Source organism: Sus scrofa, chromosome 8 (assembly GCF_054392235.1).
Source record: "Sus scrofa isolate SSC_HxYL_T2T_F1_AM1 chromosome 8, Sscrofa_HxYL_maternal_Yorkshire_Landrace_v2.0, whole genome shotgun sequence".
Classification (NCBI taxonomy): domain Eukaryota; kingdom Metazoa; phylum Chordata; class Mammalia; order Artiodactyla; family Suidae; genus Sus; species Sus scrofa.
The window spans coordinates 11,953,495-11,974,080 of record NC_139390.1 but is presented as its reverse complement, the minus strand read 5'-3'; the positions used below and the strand labels follow the sequence as shown (position 1 = coordinate 11,974,080).

The following is a 20,586-nucleotide window of genomic DNA, read 5'->3' as shown; positions in this document are numbered from 1 at the left end:
TCAGGCAGCGGTTAAAGCACCTATATGCTAACAAGCTCAGCAATCTGGTGGTGGAGGGTCCTGGCTGCAGGAAAAAAATTCAAACCAAACCTTAGACCTCTGTCAGACTGTAGGGAGAATTATATTTTTGAACTAGTCTCCAGTGTGGACAGGAAATGACCTCTCCACAAACTGCTTCTTTAAAAACAAGCAGTGGTGCCTAAAGCTATCCAGCTCCCCTCCCTCCCTCCCTCCCTCCCTCCCTCTCTGAAGCTCCTGCTCTCCCCTCTCCCTCCCTCCCTCTCTCCTTCCCTCCCTCCCTCCTTCCTCCCTCCCGCTCGCTCTCCGTCTCTCTAGCTATAGAGGGCTCCCACAGCAGTTCCCAGCCAGTGTGTTCAGCCTGCCTGCCTGCCTGCCTCTGTGTGTGTGTGTGTGTGTGTGAGTGTGTGCGCGCGCGCGCGTGTGTGCGAGCGTGTGCGTGCGTCTACTTTGTACTGGGAAGAACACAGCCCATGTGCTCTGCATGGACGTTACTGATACTCTGTTGAGCTTGATTTTCGACAAGCAGGCAAGATGTCCAGCACACCACATGACCCCTTCTATTCTTCTCCTTTCGGCCCATTTTATAGGAGACATACACCCTACATGGTCCAACCAGAGTACCGGGTCTATGAGATGAACAAGAGGCTGCAGTCGCGCACCGAGGTAAGTACTCCGACCTTGGGTGTGTGTTTGTGTAATTTTTTTTTTTTTTTTTTTTTTTTTTGCAAACTGTGCATGAGCTCTTCTTGGGTGGCTGGCTGCATTCTGTGGGAAGTGTCCCACTAGATACTACCACGTACGTGGAAGGGAATGAGCGCCAGGAGGGATCCACTAGTTTGAACGCTGGGTTTTGAGGCACAGCAACTCTTGGAGCTGGGGACAGTTTCTGCCGGAATCTTGAAATAGACGACCCAGCACTTGATTCGCCTGCCGGGTCTCCAGAAATGCTGCTTGCCCAGAACTCTGGCGTTTGCGGGCTCTGAGCCAGTCCTGTTGGTGTTTCTTGAGATAGAATTCCGAGGGATTTGGTGATCATTTGCATCGAGGGAAATGATAAAAAAAAAAATCCCAAAGGAAGTCTGCTTTGACCCGCCTTTGCTTTACAAAGTCATTAAAATCGAGGTGAAAAGGGCAGAAGAGTCACCCCTCGTACTTTTCAGAACTAGCCCTGGAGGGACGCATGTTTGTCTATTTCCGTGTTAAATTCAGAAACCAGTTGCTTGGGGCAAGGGGTTTTGGGCTTTCTCCCTTTGCGGATGGGAGTGTCTCCGTTCCAGCGAGCCGGCTCCGAATTCAAGTCAGCTCGGGTTTTTGCATATTTGGGACTTTGAGCCTGAGAGAGGAGCTTCACCTCCTTGCCCGGCAACTCTGGGAGCGGAGAGGAGACAGGAGTTTCAGAACTTTGTAAATGCAAAACTCCAGACGGCCTCCTGCAATTTAAATATTTAATGCCAGTTGACTTTTCCTCTGTGCTAGCTCGGAAGGCTGTCCATTCGCCTGTAAGTTGAGGCTTTGTGTTGAAGTGTTCTGAGAAGGAGTTTGTTATAGGGGCAGCCAAGTCACTCTAGGAAGTAGAAATCTCTGGGAATTCTGCCTTCTCTGCAGAGTACAGATACCTGGAGGGTGGACGGCAAAGAGCTTTCAGGGAATAGCCTTGATGGAATTGCAGATAGAAGACTGACTCAGTTCTGGAAAGGGACGCAGTTAAGGTTGTATGATAAAAATAAAACAGTCGCTTGAATTGTCAACAGAGCCCTGGAGAATTCATGACGTTTAATGTATTTCATATAGCTAACGAGATGTGACCTGCTTTCTGATTGGCTAACTGCTGGACAAGGACTGATTAAAAACAACAACAACAACTGGGCTGTCTTTTCACTGCTATTTTCTTTATATGTTAACACACCATAGATGTTAAATCTACTGGATGGCACCATTGCTCTCCCCAGAAGCCAGTAGCTTTAACACAAGTATAAACTCTGTTTTGCTAAGGCTGGCGAACTCTTGACAGTAAATGATACTTGTGTGGATGTGAGTGTGTGTCTGTGTGTGCCAGCGCCTTACAGTTTGCATTCAGATCTTTGCAACTGTGTATCAGAATCTCAAACTCTTGCACAAACTATTGGATATCACAGCCAACCAATTAGGAGGAGACACAATGTCTTATAGTTCAGAACACATTAATTGCAACATAGATTGGGGGTAAAAAAAAAAAAAGTCTTAAACTATGATTAGTTTTACAAAAGAGACCAGGGGGCTTTATGGATCAATTCTTGCACAGCAGCGGGGTTTAAAATAACCCATTTCCACCTTACGTTTTAGAAAGTTTTCGAGTTGTGGAAGAACGATTTTCTCCCATTCTTCTTGCTTAGGATAGCAGGCAGATTTCTCTGATAACTGCGTTCTCCTGTGCCCCTTAATTATCACTTGGCCAGTTCTGAGCCAGCATATTTATCTGGGCGACTTCTCTATGCTGGTCCTCATAAAAATGCAGGATATAATAAGGTCCCCACATTTGTTTCCCATTTGAGAGAAAACCTTTGAAAGTCTCCCGTTCACAGTATGTTTCTTAAAAATGACATGTTATCTTTTGTGAGAGCTAGACTCAGAAATAACTAACTTTTGGATTATGGGGTATTACTTTTAAGTAGAAAACCTGATTCATTGCACAAGAAACCGGAGCGGCAAGCTTGCTATTTCAAACCTTAAAGATTCTTTGAAACCTCTCCGAATGACCCAAAAAAGTGCTGAGACCTGTTTGCTGGTATGTTCTAGAGCCAACCTGAACATTTCTCCCCCTGATTAGATCTTTTTAATAATTATCCAAATAATTGCCCTATTTTCCTTTTTTATTTTTTCCTTTACCAAGCAGTAAATGATGTCACAAACCCAAGGCCATAAGTTTGTTTTCATTTCCTATGAAAAACAGTAAGAGAATCAAGCGATTGTTCCTAAAATATATAACTATTAATGTTCAATATTAGATTTGGATCAAAGTGTGTAATTGAAAGGAATATTTAGAAAAAGATAACTTTTCTTGGAAAAATTGTATTGTGCTTTTACCAACGATGATGATTTCTGATAAAGTTGTTCTGAGCCCTGGGAGGGATTGGTTGGAAGAAGGTAAAATAATACCCAGCAAGAGTTTTCAGTTTCTTCATACAAGAACTCAAATAGATTGTTGAGTGATTACTTTTAGAATCTAATCAACGTATCCAACCATTTTGGACAAGGAAACTCACCCCTCTTTCTTCTCTCTCTCTTCTGCTTTCCACTCCTAAATTATATGGTATTATTTCATGGACTCCTAATATTACTCACACACACACACACACACACACACACACACACACACATTTGGTTATACTCTCGGACTCTCCATTTTTTTTTTTTTTTGACCATAGACTTGCCTAGAAAGAAATTGTAGCAAATCACTTTGTCATGAATAAACTGTAGTCAAGTTTGCAGAAATTTCCTAGAAACCTCCCTCCTTCTTTATGGAAAGGAAAGAAAGGAGTAAAGAGGCATATGGGGTTCACCCACTTTCCTTTTATTCCTGACCTTCCCAGAATATTCTCCTATGGGGTGGATGCGTTTCTTCCCATTAAATCAAATCATGATTTGATGACCAAATCCATGCAGTTTTAAAGAACACTGGATTGAGAGTTAAGCCTGTTTCTAACTTGTATCTGTCACTTACTAACTAGTTGGCAAGGATCTTGGTCCCTCATTGGCAAATGACCTGCAAGGCCCTTTTAATTTAAAAATTCAGATTCTGCAAAAGTCCTGGGTTTGGATTTCTTTAGCATGAAAAAACATGGTAGAGTAAACTGCACAGATAGTATTCCTCGGCTCATGATTTTTAGTTCAAAATCACAAATGGTACTGGAATGGCAGAATCTGAGTGGAGAACATATTGAAGGAAGACCCCTTTCCAGTCTTATTTAAGGGCAGTGCTTGGAGCAAGCAGTTCCTGAGATCCAGTAAGTTCTCAATAGGTATTTGTGAACTAGCCAATCACTGAATCAGGAAATGAAAGAGGCCCGAGAGTTTGAGAAGGGTGTCATTGAAACTGGCACCTTTCCTGAGAGACACAATTCTGATGCCTTTGGGGCGGGGCGGGGCGGGTCCCCAAAGCTGCTTTGGGGACATGCTTCCCTTTCTCCTAAAAGCACTCATCTCCACATGCTCCCCATTTATTTCATCACGAGGCATTTTGGATTCCTAGTCTTTGAAGGAGAGCAAGTGTCTAAGAGATCATGGGACCTCATCTCTTTCTAAAGAACCCAACATAAAACAAAAACAACCAAAATATGCTTTAAATGCTGTTGGCTATTCTGGGAAAGAAACTGTCTTGGCAACATCAGAATCTCAGGGAAATTTCATAAAGAAACGCATGACTGTTTTCCCCTCTTTTTAATTGAAATTAAAAGAAACTCTTGGAGTTTTGTGTCACCGTTGGTCACTGGAATTACCAGGCAGTAGGACGGGGGCTTTGCTACCATGAATTGACCTGAGGTCTTCCAAAATTCATTTACTATTTGAATGGTTCCTGCTGTTTCAGATTTATTTTGGAAGAACGCAACTGCACAATTATATAGTGAAGCACTGCACACAGAGGACAGTCAGACAGGACGTAAAAATGTGTCCTAAAGATTTCAGCATTTGTTCTAGCAAAAGCTTCCATAAGAACCAAAATAGTGTTGTCGTTTTTTTTTCTTTTCATTTCCTGAGATCTGTTCTAGGAGTTGAAAAATATGTGTAGGTAAAATGCGAGATCATCCCAGGACCTTCATGTTTAGTTGAAAGGATTCCAAGAATGTTGGGTTATGATGGCATTTAAGAAAGTTTATCCAGTGATAAAAATTTTGCTTATGGGTGATAACTTTCCTATACCTTGTTTCCTATTCAAAGGACCAAAAAAACATCTCCATTCCAATGAAGATATTTTTACGAATATAGATTTTTTTTTTCATGTTGGGGGTATGTTCATTTTAATACAATCCCACAAACACCAGGAAAGTGTGTGTGTGTGTGTGTGTGTGTGTGTGTTTGGGGGGGGGGTCCATGATGTATTTCTTCTGTTTTGAGTTCCTTTTTTTTCCCCCCTTTTCCTCAGCATTATACAACCCACTCCCAAAGAGAAAACTGTGATTATAGTGGGAAGCCGCCGTGCACACAAGGATTTTATTAGAATTATGGTTTTTAGTTTTACAGGATTTAATATGAACGTTGAAAATATCTGAAGACCTTGAAATTTAAATCTGCTGCTTTCACCCGCCTCAGCTCAGCCCAGCTCCCTGGGGAGGGGGTGGGAGGGGGTCCGAGGGTTCTGGTCTTTTCTTTCAGCTACATTTTTATATACTTCAGTCACAGGGTTTCTGTTGTAGCATCATGTTTATTCATGGGATAGCTTAGTATCATTGATGTTCAGATGGAGTCTAGTTAAAATGAGATTAGATATTTTGGATGGGTGGGAAAAAAAATGAAAACTACCTTGTGATAACTTGGGGTTTTTTTCCCCCCCTGGAAATTTAGAAAGAAAAAAAAAAATTGGTGTTGTTACACTGAGGCGTATGAATGATTTTCAGTGTTTAGCACAGAACTTTCCAAGTTTTTTCGAAGGGGCTTGGTGGGGAGGGGGGAGGGGGATTAGTAGTGGTAGGGAAAGCTATTTTGAAAATGTTAAATGAAACCAAAAGTGAAGTTTTAGAAAATGAGAACTTCCCAACTCTCTTATTTTTTCAAGATCTCTACATGGCTTCAGAAAACAAATTGCAGGACTCTTGTACTGATTTTATTTTCCTGAGGTCTTTTTTTTTCCCCCATTTTCTTACTGTGGGAACTGTTTTTAATTAAAAATTGCTGCAAACTAACTATTCGTAAGAGGCCAAGAAGAAGAAAAAAAAAAATCTCTCAACTCACGTTCAACACAGATCCTTATCAGCCTAAAATCAATGCACATTTAAATTTCTCCCCCTTTGGTGTGCAAATTATGATATAGGATTTAAACAGTATGCATTTTTTAAGGCTTTAGCTTTTTGTTTGGGTTTTAGAAAGAAATTAATTTAAATTGTGTGGAGACAGGGCTATAAATCTCCTGTTATTAGTTTGTCCACATGAACTCATTTTCTGGAGGAACACAGAATACCTCCTTTCTGGACACGCAAACACAACACAAAACAAACCACCCCCAATAGTGTCAAAAACAAGATTCACACACTTACGTCTTTGGATTTGAGTGCTGGGTCTTAGAATATAATCGATTTGGGAAAACAATCTCTTTTGGAAAGTAGCAGAAAACAGAGCTTTAAACATCTACTCCGCAGATGTAGTTATTACATATACCTTAGTCATTTTCTGACCAAAAGATTCCCTTCCTCCCCCACCCCCTTCCTTCCTTCCTTCTTCCCTTCCATCCTTCCTTCCTTATCAACTTGAGCTTGGTTGCTGGGTTGGTTGGTTTTTAACATTTAAGTTCTGGCAGCCTGCATCTGAACATGGACAGCTCTTGATACCTGCGACAAACTTCAGCCATTCCTTCAAGGATTTCCATACTTCAGGCAGTGACCATACCAGAGCCTAAAATACAGAGGAGATGAAGCCATTTTTCTGCATTTAGAAGCTTACAACTGGGTAACAGAGGGGCACAGGCAAACCAGCTCTTAGCATGAAGTGCCCTGTGCATTTGTGAAGTGCAAGAGGCCTTTCTGAGAAGTAGGCATGATGATCACAACTAGTATCCATGGGGTGTTCCCTCTCCGTAAGGCCAAGGTGCTGGGGCCTTCTGCAGGTCAGCTCACGTAACCCTCAAAATCACCCCGGAGACAGGTACCCCTGACATCCACAGTCTTAATGGATGAGGAAACAACGGGTTAAGGGAATTGTTTAAGGTCCCACGGATGGTTGTTTAGTTTTAAACAACTGCTTTGCTCTAGGCCTTCTCTGAGATAAGAAAGACTAGCTAGGATGTCAGTTTCACCTGCACAGATTTATTAGGGGAAGGCAATCGTTTTCTCTGTGCATCAGTTGACTTTGGAAGTGGCTAGAAAGTGGATCCCATCCACCTAACCTGGTTGGCCTATTTGCTTCTCAATTGCCTGACTCCTTTCAGCACGGACCACGTGAAATGGCAAAGGCTGGAGTCAGAGATGGATAGACCCTGGTTATCGGGGGGGGGGGGGGGGGGACCAAAATCCCACTCCTTATTGAAGAATCAGTATTTTCGGTATTCGTTGATGTGGCCCTATCTGAAGTCCCTGGAACTGTTGTGGAATACTATGCACCGTTATTTAAGAGCTGATTTTTTTTTTTAACTTAAAACTATTCAGATTTCCCTTCAGGGCTTGACTCTTCTTGGGGGTGCTCTGCGGAAGATGGTGGTTTAATTATTTTAAACAGTAAGGGGATGAGTAAGTAGAAAAGCTCTCCCAGTTTGGGTGGTGCCGCTCCCCTCCAGATATAAGATTAGGAGAGTAAATTAGAATTTGACCTGGTGTTGGCTTTCTTTGCAAGACATTGATTAGGAACCTGGGAGAGAATAAAGGCATGGAGGGAAAAGAACTCCCAACATGCGCTGGCTTCTCATGATCCTGGCCCGGCCCTAAGAGACAGTCTGTCCACACCGTGTGTCTCTGTATTTCCTTGTGGGAGGTGATGTTTCCTTCCTAGCCTTGCAGTCTGCTTGAGCTCCCTTTGAGGCCATTGTCTTTGCAGTAAATGCCTGCTGGTGATTGGAGGTGAGATGGCTCTTTTGCAGTGAACCCACCCCCAAGCCCAAGACGCACCTGTTCTGGTTCTCCTTTAACAGATAAGGAAACGGAGGCTCAGAGAGATCATGCCCAAGACCATGCATGGGTCTCCCCAGGGCTGGATCTTTGGACTCCCCTGTTCTCTCCCAAAGCCTGCTGGTAAAGGCTACCCACTCCCTGCTGGAGGCCCCGACAGCCACACCATGCCCCCATTTTCTGCTGCGTTTCACAGGCCTCATTTGAAGTTTTCGTCTTCCAGTTAAGAAACAGAATGCTGGAGTTCCTGTTGTGGCCCAGCAGTAACAAACCCAACTAATATCCATGAGGATGTAGGTTCGATCCCTGGCCCCGCTCCGTGGGTTAAGGATCTGGCGTTGCTGTGAGCGGTGGTGCAGGTCGCAGATGCTGCTGGGATCCCACGTTGCTGTGGCTGTGGTTTGGACCAGCAGCTACAGTTCTGATTCCACGCCTAGCCTGGGAACTAACATATGCCACAGGTATGGCCCTCAAAAGACAAAAAAATAAAAAAATAAAAATAAAATAAACAAAAACAGAATGCTGAACTTTGAAGATGAGCCAGAACCCCTCTAAAAAAGAGGGCTCACCCCCGTTCTGGGGACCTCACAAGCCTCAGGATGCGGATGGGCTCCTAACGGTACTTGCTGCTCCCTCTTTCCACCTTAGAATCTATTTTCTCACAGGCAACCAAGGTGGTATTTTTGAAGCAGAAATCAGAGCGTGTCCCTCTCCTCCTCCCCCCGCACACCTAGAATAATCTCCAAACTTCTTTCTCTGGCTTTAAGGCTCTATTGATCCGTTGCTTCCTGACGGCCCAGGCTCACCACGTGTTCAACCCATGCCTGCCACCAGGGACGTCTTTGGATCTAATAACTTGCCAGGCCTGTTCAGATCCCAGTATCCTTGCCCTCGATGGTAGGATGGATGGATGTGGATTCCCCCATAACCACATTATAAGTATTAGGAAATCCAATTTGAATTAGACTTTGGCATGGCATTGGCTTTATCTGCAGACAATTGATGAAATGTCTCAAAGAAAATAACAGCCATGCAGGATAAGTGTCCTAGCACTTAGTAGGGCCTCTACTGATCACTTTAAATGCCCCCTTCATAGAGGCCTTCCTGGATGACCTCAATTAATAAATTATCCGCCCCCCCCCAAGACACACACTCAACCTCGCCCACTTTCTATCACACACTTATATATTTTCTTCATAGGAATAATAGCAAGCTAGTATTTTCTCGCTTTTCGCTGCCTTTTTTATTTTTTACTTATTTTGGGGGGCCATGCTCTTGGCAGGCAGACGTTCCCTGATCAGGGATTGAACCCTCCTCGCTGCAGCAATAACCCTAGCCACAGTGGTGGCAATGCCAGATCCTTAAAGCTGCTGAGCCACCATGAACTCTCTTGCTTCTGGTTTCTTTCTTCAATGTCTCTTGTCCTCGATAGAATGCAAGCCTTCTGAGGACAAGCATCTTCTATGTCTCACTTACAGTTGTTGCTCAGTGCCTCACAGCCCTCGGTTGAGATGCCAGATATATCTGTTGAGGGAGTTCCTGCTGTGGCTCAGCAGTAACAAACCCAACTAATATCCATGAGGATGTGAATTCGATCCCTGGCCCCGCTCATTGGGTTAAGAATCTGGCATTGCCATGAGCTGTGGTGTAGGTCACAGACGCAGCTCGGATCCAGTGTTGCTGTGGCTGTGGTGTAGGCGGGCAGCTGCAGCTCTGATTTGACCCCTAGCCTGGGAACTTCCATATGCTGCAGGTCTGACCCTAAAAAAGCAAGTATGTATGTGTGTGTGTGTGTGTGTGTGTGTGTCTGGGAAATTAAGTTGTACCAGCAATATCCAGACTGACACTGGAATTTGCTCTGAATCTTCCCAACAATCACCTCCACTTAAGTTTGGAAAAGCATCTGTGCGCCTAATAGCCCAGGGAGCGTTCACAGCAGAACTTTAGCCAGACCTGCAGGAAAAAGAAGCCTGGCAAGAAGAATTTCCTCTGTGAGGGAAGTGTTAAGCAGAGAACCTTGCCTTCTGGGTACGAATCTGTTGGGAATCTCCTGACTTCTGATTAAAAAATATTTGTACTTATCCTAGCGGGTTTTTTTTCTCATTTGATATTTCCCTCACTTCTCTCTTGGGATCTACCTGAAAGCCCCCCCATCATGAATTCTAGTGTGAATCATGATAACGCCTTCCCTTTCCCGGACTACTTTGGATTTGGGGAAAGTACTTTCAGGGCCATTCATTAGCTTATTTGAAGGGATTTGCCTAACAGAAAATATGGGAAGTTGTATTAGTATGTGATGCTGTGGTTTACCATGGTATTTGTATTTGCGAATTGTATGGTGTGTGTGCATGGGTGTGCAAGGCGTGTGTGCGTGTATGAGAGAGAGAGATGTTCTACCCAATCCGATTGTGTTTGTGTGCGTGTGAAACTTCTGGCTGTGAAACACGCCCACCTGTTTTCCACTGGTGTTTTTTCTTTGGAATGAAAAGAGTGAAAGCTAAAGATCTGGACTGAAGTACAACTTATAATAAGTCAGATGTAGATCCGAACACTGGCTCTGCTTCCTGCTTTGTGATCTTAGGGAAGTCACTTAGCTTTTCTGAACCTTTGTTTTCTTAGCCCGAGTATTAGACTGGAAGATGAATGGCTCATGCATGTAAAATGCCTGGTAGACAGTAAGTGCTCAATAAATGGGGAACTATGATGATGATGATGGCGATGATAATTATGCTGCCCTGATTCTCTGTCCTATCAGCAAATTGGGGAGTGTAAGTCATGCAGAACTTCGCTTGATTTCCTAGAGTTATTGTAAGTAATTAATTATTTTATAGAAATATAGATGTACAGTGTTACCTGACTTTCAGGTGTATTGCAAAGTGATTCAGTTACACAGACACACACATATATATTCTTTTTCAGATTCTTTTCCATTATAAGTTATTACAGGGATTGAATATAGATCCCTGTGCTATATGGTAAATCCTTGTTGTTTATCTATTTTATATATGGTAGTTGTGTATCTGTTAGTCTCATACGCCTAATGTATCCCTCCCCCTTTTCTCCTTTGGTAACTATAAAAGTATCTTTAAGAATATGTTTGGGAGTTCCCATCGTGGCGCAGTGGTTAACAAATCCGACTAGGAACCATGAGGTTTCGGGTTCGGTCCCTGCCCTTGCTCAGTGGGTTAATGATCCGGCGTTGCCGTGAGCTGTGATGTAGGTCGCAGATGCGGCTCAGATCCCGCGTTGCTGTGGCTCTGGCGTAGGCTGGTGGCTACAGCTGCGATTCGACCTCCATATGCCACGGGAGTGGCCCAAAGAAATAGCAAAAAAAAGACAAAAAAACAAAAAAAGAATATGTTTGGCATTAGCAGATTTCAGTGTAATGAGTGGAAGCTGCAGTGACATGTAGGACCTGTGGGTTTGGGGTTCTCATACTCTGGGATTGTACCACCAGGGTGCTCCACCCCCATAGAGAAGTGACGACATCACGCCTCCTTGTAACCATGATCTCCTGCAAAGTCTGGGCTGTCATTATCTTAGACATACCAAGGTTAAAGATTTGAGAACTGACCAATGTATGGGACACATACACTGGATTCTGTGGGGAAAAAATTCTGCATTCTGGGTTTGCTCTAGCTCCGAACCCAGTGGAGACGACACTGAAATGTTGCCCTTCCCCAGTGCCTTTGAAGGCCATCTAAACTGGGACCCCAGGGAGGGCTGGAGGGGTCACTCCTGCAGGCCTGTGACAGGCCAGTTTGACTAAAGAGGAACTCTTCCCCAAAGCAGCCTGGTACAGACTTCTCCAGGGAGCTGTGTCAGCTCTGGGCAGAAGCGTAAAGCCCCACCTGAGTGTCTGAACTGATAAGAGCCCTGCCAAACTGATCCACTGTGACACCTTGTGGCTTACTCCTTAGCACAGTGAAATGTACACGGGCGGAGCCAGTGATGCGCTGAATGGCACCGTGCGGTATCTTTCTAGCCAGAGGGAGGATCCGCTTGATGGGTAGTAAAGCTGCCCACCTCTGCTGTCCTTACGGATGCAACTGGGGATTACGATGTGCTGATTTGTCCCAAGACTTTCAGTGTAGGGCCTCCCTGATTTTTCACATGGAGTTCCTTAAATTACACGTGTCTTCCTTTGTACACTTCATTTCATTGATGGGGTCACCTGTGATTTTTATTTAGACTTCCACGTTAATAATAATTTCTAGTCAACTTCTCTAGAGAAATAGCTTGTGTAGCTCAAACATTAAATTGTTCCAAATTTTATTTTCATATAAATAAAATGTATATATATATTTGAGAGGGTAGTGCTTGTTAAATTTTGCTTCCTAATGCGGGTCATTTCTTAGGTCTCATGAGAATTTGATCTTGAGACTGAAAAATCCATTCAGACAAGCAAAAGTTACACTATTAAACAAGGCTAACACACACACACACACACACACACACGCACACCCCCACACCCACCTCTTCTTATGCCTTATAACGTTAGCCATGATTACTCTGCAGTTGGCTGAAATTTCTTGCTTGAAATTGAATTTAAGTAGTTAGTGCATATCACTTGCCTTTTGAAAGGTTCTGATACAGACCTTTCGATGGAGACTATGGCTCCCCAGGTAGCTGAATCCTAGAATTCCAAGGCTGGAGTAGATGTCGATGATCAGCTAGTCCACACTTTCTGATTTTGAAAGTGCCCAAACCAGACACAGGTGGCGCTTACCTGGACCACGACATGCTTCAGATTCAGAAGTGATCTTGGGTTTTCTCACGCGAGAAAGTGGCCAAATGAAACGCTCTTACAGATCACTTATTTGAACTCAACCCTACAAAAATCTTTCCACTTCCAACTCCTTTCTCTTCTTTCAGTTTTCCAATTTGCCCTAAAATGGCATCGCTCGCTCGCCTCGCACTGTTGATGCTGACAAACACATCACTGAGCTTTATTGTTTTCAAATGTATGGCTGTTTTCTTGCCAATGTACGTAAAGTTGCTTAAGTTTTAAGATATATGTCTACTTTTTCTGATTTTAAAAACTTGGTACATTACCGAGAATAGGATATTTATAAAGTGCAACAATGTATAAATATATTCAGTACAAATTCTCTTTCTTTCTACCATGCAAAATAATGTTGTTAATGTTTTAACATATTAATTTAATGCCCACAGACATATGTATCAGCCTTTGTATGCTTAGGGACATACTGAGTACTCTTGAATCCAGCTCTTTTTAACTAAAATTACTAGTATTTCGTTGCATTCTTAAATCTTAAAGTATCATTTTGAGTTGCATGGATTGTTTACACGAATGTTTATGCTTTTAAAATTAATGTACAGGTTCTTGGGTGGCTCAGCAGGTTAAGGACCTGGCAGTGTTACCGGTGTGGCTCCAGTCACTGCCCTGGCTCGAGTTCAGTCCCTGGCCCAGAAATTTCTGCATGCTGTGGCCGTGGCCAAAAAATATACATGCTATATAGATATGTTAAAAATTATCTGCACCACAATTTGAACTCAGGAAAGAACATTCTTAATATTCCATCTTGTCCCTGGGAAGGCAGAGGGCTGCTGATGGAAGGAGTTAGCTACAGTGCCTGTTGGTATTATCACTAGCATTTAATACTAGTCAGAAATCTTGCACCCAGAACTCTCTTGCCTTTTAAGAAAGTTTTTCCCTCCCATTTGATGGGCAGATCCTTTTTCTCCCCCTTGTTTTTCTTTCTTTCTTTCTTTTTTTTTTTTTTTTTTTTGTCTTTTTAGGGCCTCCCTCACAGCATGTGGACGTTCCCGGGCTAGGGGTTGAATCAGAGCTACAGCTGCTGGCCTACGCCAGAGCCACAGCAACCCAGGATCCGAGCTGTGTCTGCGACCCACACCACAGCTCACGGCAACACCAGATCCTTAACCCACTGAGCAAGGCCAGGGATTGAACCTGCAACCTCATGATTCCTAGTTGGATTCTTTTCTGCTGTGCCATGATGGGCCCTCCTCCCCCTTGATTTTCTTTCTCTTGTAGTATTTCTGAGTCAAGAGGTAGCCGGCATACAACCTTGTATAATGTCTATAAATCAAAAGAGTTTTGCACAATTCCCCCTGGAAGAGGGAGGTTGCATTAATGTTAAGAGTTAGTGTTAATCTAGAACCTGTAGGTTGGGATACAGCCAGTTCATGTATGATACCATTTGAAGGATGTACCTTCAGTTCGAGGAGAACAGTGATACCTCATAAAGTGGGCTATGTCCTGTGTCATATGCAGTGTTATCTTATTTTATTTTCCCCACTGGATCAAAGAGATCTTTGCGGTCAGGTACGACCTTATTTATGTTTTATGCATCATGGCAACTGACATACTTCGTGGCCCATAGCAGCCTTCTTTTTTTTTAAAGGCACATTTCACGAGGGCAACTATTTTGTAACGAGGTTCTGAATTATACCCTTTTTTTTTTTTAAATGGGTAATATGCATTTTGTAGATAAGCCTCATACATGCCTGCTCTAGGACCGAGCAGTCACGGCGTGCCATCCGGCGACGTCCCCTACTGTAGCGTGAGCCTGGAACGGTCAACCTCTGGAAGCCAGCAGACCTGTTTCTTTCCTTCCTGTTTGTGTGACCTTGAGCGAGTTTCATCCTCCCCTCTGTGCTCACGGATCCTGTGGGGATGAGGATAGAACCCACATCTCTGGATTTTTATGAGGATCAGGTGAGATCATTCTTAGAAAGTGATGAGCAGAGTGGCTGCACCCCCAAGTGTTCACGGCTACGACGATGCTGATTTGTTCAGTGGATAATGAACATCTGCCCGAAGTGGACTTACGGGTCTGGAGGTGACCGGGGCCGCAGGCCTGACTGAAAGGGCTTAGTGAGACCACAGGTAGGCTTTGCAGGGAAGGGAGTCTTGAAGCATGATGGGAATTTGCTAATTTGGGAATAGCCGTGGAGAAGATGCTTTTGGCGGAAGGAAAGGCCCAGGCAGAGAACATGAGTCTTGAGATGTTTGAGGAAGGGGTGCAGGGTCTAGGGTGTTTTATGAGTGGGGGTATCCATGTGTGGGAGTGGGGCTGGCGAGGGTGGTAGGAGATAAACCTGGAGAAGAAGTGAGGGCTGATTGGGAAGATTTCGTGATGCTGGTGAGGCCCTTGATGTCTGCCACCCCCCTGGCTTTTGTCATTTTAGGGCTGCACCTGTGGCATATGGAGGTTCCCAGACTAGGAGTCGAATCAGCCAGCCTACGCCACAGCCATGGCAACACAGGATCGGAACCGCATCTGCAACCTACACCACAGCTCACGGCAACGCCGGATCCTTAACCCACCGAATGGGGCCAGGGATCGAACCTGCATCCTCATGGATCCTAGTCAGATTCCTTTCCGCCGAGCCGCAAGAGGAACTCCCTTGGTCTCTATCCTTTAGAGGCTCTTGGGCTTCAGCGTCACAAATATGAATAGGACCCCAGCATGATTATTTAACTTCTTCGTGCTTTGGTTTCCTCGTCTGGAAGGTAATCCTAGAGCACAGCCCTCACCTCTTAGGTTGTGTTTTAGGGAATTTAATGAGATGAGGCTTTTCAGCTTTAGACCAGCTGGTCCATGCTCCTCACTCTTACGCACTGAGGATTCCGTCAATGTTGGCTTCTATCATCAGGTGACGGGAACTGACAAAAGTATTTTTTTGGCCCGGGCAGTGAAACCACTTGCCGTGCCTTTGAGCAGGGTCACTCTGGGCACTTGGTGGAGGGTGGGCTGGCGGTCTGTCTTAGAGCGGATTTGTCTCCCGAGAGGGATGGGGAGATGCACAAAGGAAGACGACACACACTTACTGGCTGGCTGAGCTATTTTTAGTCTAGTGTGTCTGAAGCGAAGGATGGATTTTCATGGCTTTTTTTTTTTTTTTTTTTTAAGATGCAGAATTACCGTAAGCCACGGTTATGTAACTTGTCTGGGGACACTTTATTTGTCCGCCAGTGAGGCCACTGTGTGGTCCCCAGAAGTTTTAGCAGCCCTCTGAGAAGATGGGTCCCCAAGGTCACCAACCTTGACTTTTCCTCCTGCCTTAATGGAATTGAGAGACCGGAAGTGATGGGCTGTGGCTTCTGGAAAAACCCCTTCCCCTAGTAGCCAGCCTGGCACTAGGACCCAAAGTGAGGTGGCGGTGAGTCCAGGGAAGAGGCTAGAGTGCGGACAGAGAAGAGAGTGAGGGTTGAAATTCTACCCCTACCCCCTCAAGTCATGTGAACCTCTGAGCCTCAGTTTCCTGGGTGTGGGATGGGCAGAACAAGAGATCAGTATCAGAGGAACATCCTGGACACTCACTGAGACCTTGAAGGGGACATTGCCAAGACCCGGTGGCATCGGGCATGTGCCCCGACCTTTCTCCGCCTGGCACTTTGCGTCGCATGGAGGGCCAAAGACCTTTGTTCATTTCAAGAGTGTTTCTTGAGCTCTTCTCACACCTCCTTTCCTTCGTACACTCGAGCCTATGACCTTGGGGGAAATCCTTTCCTTTCCTGAGCCTTTTTGACAGCTCTGGGTTCCACGAGGTCCGAGCTGTAAGTTTCTTTTGTCGGCCTCAGTCTCTGTGAGTCCCATCAGTAGACTGTTGGCTTCTGTTTTGAAGCTCCTACGTTCAGCATTAAGATCCAGGTAAATTACGTGTTTCCCTCGCGCTCCACTGAGTCACCTGCCTTTTTTTCTCCCACTTCCCTCACCCAGGGGATCGTGCTGAATCACAGTAAGGTTTTTCTTGCTTTTCCGCACAAACTGGCTGGAGCTGGAGCACCGCTCAGGCCTCCCCACCCTGCGGGCACCATTGTCTGAAAAACCTGCACATTAAAAAGGCCCGGGGATTGTTTTATCCAGTCTGCTTAAAAGAATCTCAACATGCAAATGCAGGAGAGACTAAAATTACAGAGTTCAGTGGGTACCCAGGACCATTCTTCTTCTTCTTCTTCTTTTTTTTTTTTTTTTTTTTTTTAAGAAAGGTTAAAATTTTTCTGAACCAAGACTAGAAAATAAGCTTAAGGTGTTAGGTTATTCCAAAAAGATTGTTAATGCCTGTTGGCGGAGTGCATTAAACGGCTTGAAAATGATCACTCGTGTGTACTATTTTAAAAACTGCTTGCTAGGAGGGTGATTTAAACCTATTTTTTTCCGGACTCAAAACTTTGCATGTGTCCATCGGGGGGAGAAAAAAAAGACTGCTTTTGAAACAAATAAACATTAAACTACCATTTATTGTATTTCCAGCCGTTTGTCTGAAAGGAAAACATGTCAAGACATTTATAGTTAGAAACTGAACACTCTGCCTTAATTCCCTCCATTGTATTTCCAAGGAACCCAGCCATATATAATATTACCAGGTCTCCGGAGGCCTCTTTGAAGGGATACCAGATACTCTTGGTATAACGGGAGATTGGGGGAGGTGGGGAGAGAATGAATGGTTGGGGCATGGTTTCCAGTCCCAATTCTATATTTCCTGTGATTTTTTTTTTTTTTAAATGGAGGCTGGGGAGAAAGAGAAAAGAAAGAACCTGCTGTGACTTTTAGTGTGGCTTTGATTTTAAAGAGTAACACACATGGTGGTACCCTGGGGTGCCCAGGATGGGCTTGCCCTGATGCATTCCTCCCTCAGCCACCTGTTGAGTAATCATTATGGGCACAGTGATGGAGGTGATGGAGGGTTACTAGAAAGCCCTGCCCTCAGGATGCTCCAAGCCTAGTGGGAAAGAGGGCTGGCTGAATGTGGACTTATAATGGGCCAGGCTGGGCTGGTGAGAGCAGTAAGTTACCCCAGCAGGGACAAACATATAGGGATACATGTACCCACTCACGCTCCATGTTGCTCATGTTGACCCAAATATTCATTTTTTTTTTTTTCTTTTTTAGCCACCTTGTGGCATAGGGCCAGGATCAGATCAGAGAGTTGCAGGTGTGACCTACACCACAGCTGCAGCAATGCCAGACCGATGAACCCCCTCTGTGGGGCTGGGGATCGAACCTTCAGAAGATGAGTTAGAAAAAGATACTACAGTTTTGTGGGGGTTTTTTGTCTATTTTTTTTTTTTTTAGAGCCACACCCGCGGCATATGGAGGTTCCCAGACTAGGGAGTCGAATCAGAGCTGTGGCTGTGGGCCTACGCCAGAGCCACAGCAACACCAGATCTGAGCTGCAACTGCGACCTACACCACAGCTCACAGCAATGCTGGATCCTCAACCCACTAAGCGAGGCCAGGGATTGAACCCACAACCTCATAGTTCCTGGTCGGATTCGTTTCTGCTGAGCCACCACGGGAACTCCGATATTATAGCTCTCCAGGAGACAGATGGTAATGAATTGGATCAACTTGGAGCCCATAAGGGAGGGCGGCTGAGTGTGGATGGGACGGTGTGTGGCGATGGATTGGCGATGGTGGCCTTTGGATAGGAGAGGTCTCCTGCCTAATTCTAAGGCTACTAGAAGAAGTGTGGGGACTCTTTGCCGATTTGTTCTCTAACCATTCTTGCCAACAGCATGTACTGAGTCCTCAAGTCCAAAATCAGTGTGCCATTTAATGATGTTCACTCTACCTGCTGCCCAGCATCCACTTGAAACTGCTGTAACAGCATCTTCCGAGTCCATCAATTCTTAAATTCCTCTGTAGCCTTCTCCGCCTCCCCTGAGCTGTGCATTTTCTAAGCCCCTTCCCTTTGCCTACTTCTGATTAGTTTCTATGTTCACAGCATCTTCATCACTTACCAGTTTGTTCAACACTCTTTTTTTTTTTTTTTTTTTTTTTTTAGGACGAGGATTGATTAAGAGTTTATTCCCTTTCTCATTTCTAAGTCTCATTATTTCTGTTTCTTCTTAGTTATTAGTGGTCCTGTTTTCTCTCAAGTGCCTCTTGTCTTTGAAAAGCTCTTGTGATTCTCTTAAGCCCATTTACCATTCTGCTGGCCTGTCTTCCTTTTCCCTATAAGCCTTAAGTACAGCATTATAGTTTTCTTTCATCCTCCCTTTCCTTCTCCAGGTACAACTATAGACACTTCACAACTCTAAGTTTGCTGAGCTGTGTCTGACTCAATATAGAAGCTCAATAAATATTGGTTAGATTTGTTTCTTTTGTTGAATGTGCAGACTTTGATGGGGCCACTGGAAATGCTTCTGGCGCATGCTCTCTTTTATATTTGTAGATGTGTGTGCATGGCTACCTGGATCCAGGGTTTCCCTGGGGAGACTCACGAAATAATTCATTCCTCTGTGACTCCGTAAAAGTGAGCTGGAGGTTCACCCATGCCTGTGGGAGCACCTCAAAAGTATTGGGTGCTCTTCATAAATATGTCACTTCAATCAATTCTTATAGATGCATTTACTTTTAGAATTCGTTGCTGGGTGGCTTTTGAGATTTGGGGTAAGGATTATGGGTCTCCGTTTCTATATCTGTTACATGGCAAGTAATATGGGAATGAAAAAAATTTAGGGAGGGGGTTCCTATTTTGGTTCAGTGGTAATGAACCCAACCAGTATCCCTGAGGATGCAGGTTCGATCCCTGGCCTCGCTCAGTGAGTTAAGGATCTGGCGTTGCCATGAGCTGTGGTGTAGGTTGCAGATGCAGCTCAGATCTGATGTTGCTGTGGCTGTGGTGTAGGCCGGCAGATGCAGCCTCGATTTGACCCCTGGCCTGGGAACCTGTGGGTGCAGCCCTAAAAAGACAAAAAAAAAAAAAAAATTCAGGGACATGGAGAAATGACGCATGTATTCCACAGGTGGGAATGATGCTTGATTTCAAAGATGCACAGCTGGGTAGACCAGGACTAAGAAAGAAAATAGGTTGGTTTGTTGCGAAGACTCCTTGAAGATCCAGTTGAAAGTCAAAGGGTTGTTTGCCTTGGATTGGGAGTGGTTCCTACAGTGAGATCATTTATTTCTTTAAATCACATCTCGCCCGTCTCTCTCCAGGTTAATGTTAAAGGTAAAACAAGATAAATTTCACATTGGGACATTATCACGGAATCAGTGGTTAGAAGATTTATATAAGGGATGGGGCATTTAGTTTGTGAAGGGAGATTTTTGAGGATCGATGGAAATCATTATTTCTGGAAATAGCCTGTCGTTGGCTGATTACTGTTAGTTGGCATCCAGTTACTACCTTTTCCCTTATAGTATCCAGAGATTTGTGATGGAATTATCTATGCAAATTGAATACTTAAAAAAAACCCTCCACAAACCTGTATGTTATATTTATAAACTTTACATTGTACTAAAGTCAGCAAATGTCACAGAATTAAAATCAGTAAATGCAAAAGTGAAGGTTTCCATAGCAACAGTAACTAACCCATATTGCATGTAAAATGGAATGTACATTAGGATTTACATTTAATCGTCTATTAGTAGAGAAAAATACTATATAGAGCAGGTGCAATACGGTTATTTTCAGGTGACCCTGGCAGCTCTTTATCTTTTGAACTCCAGGTTTTAACTGCTGCGACTCTTTTGTATCTACCCAGTTTTGACTCCTTTAAGGAGAATGAGGTAGGAAAAAATTAGAGGCGATGTTAGGGCAGAGGTATGCACCCCTAGATTTAAATGTAGCAGACATCATCCTTGCATAAATTATCAATCAACTCAGTAGGTGTTTCAGAGAAAGAAATAGATTCAGAATACTAAATGTTTATAAAATTGTTGCACGAAAGCATACTTAAGAATTTCCGTCTTCATAGTTTATTCAAACCTGCAGTGCCTGTAAAACACAGTCAGGCAAGGCGATTTTGTGGCTTCAAATCGGTTGCAGAAGGCCCCAT

General features: G+C 44.1%; 1 protein-coding gene across 24 annotated transcripts in view; it reads left to right on the top strand.

Moving 5' to 3' along the window:
* The first annotated feature begins 367 nt into the window (after window positions 1-367).
* The window catches only part of LDB2 (LIM domain binding 2), a 397,713-nt gene continuing 377,494 nt past the window's right edge, over window positions 368-20,586 (top strand). For all 24 annotated transcript variants that reach the window (XM_084971612.1, XM_084971616.1, XM_084971610.1 and 21 more), the window contains exon 1: window positions 368-684. Coding sequence is in view for 17 of the 24 variants with exons in the window: in XM_021101043.2 (XP_020956702.1) it covers window positions 553-684 (132 nt within the window). In the remaining 7 variants the exon portion in view is untranslated. The remainder of the gene's footprint in view (window positions 685-20,586) is intronic.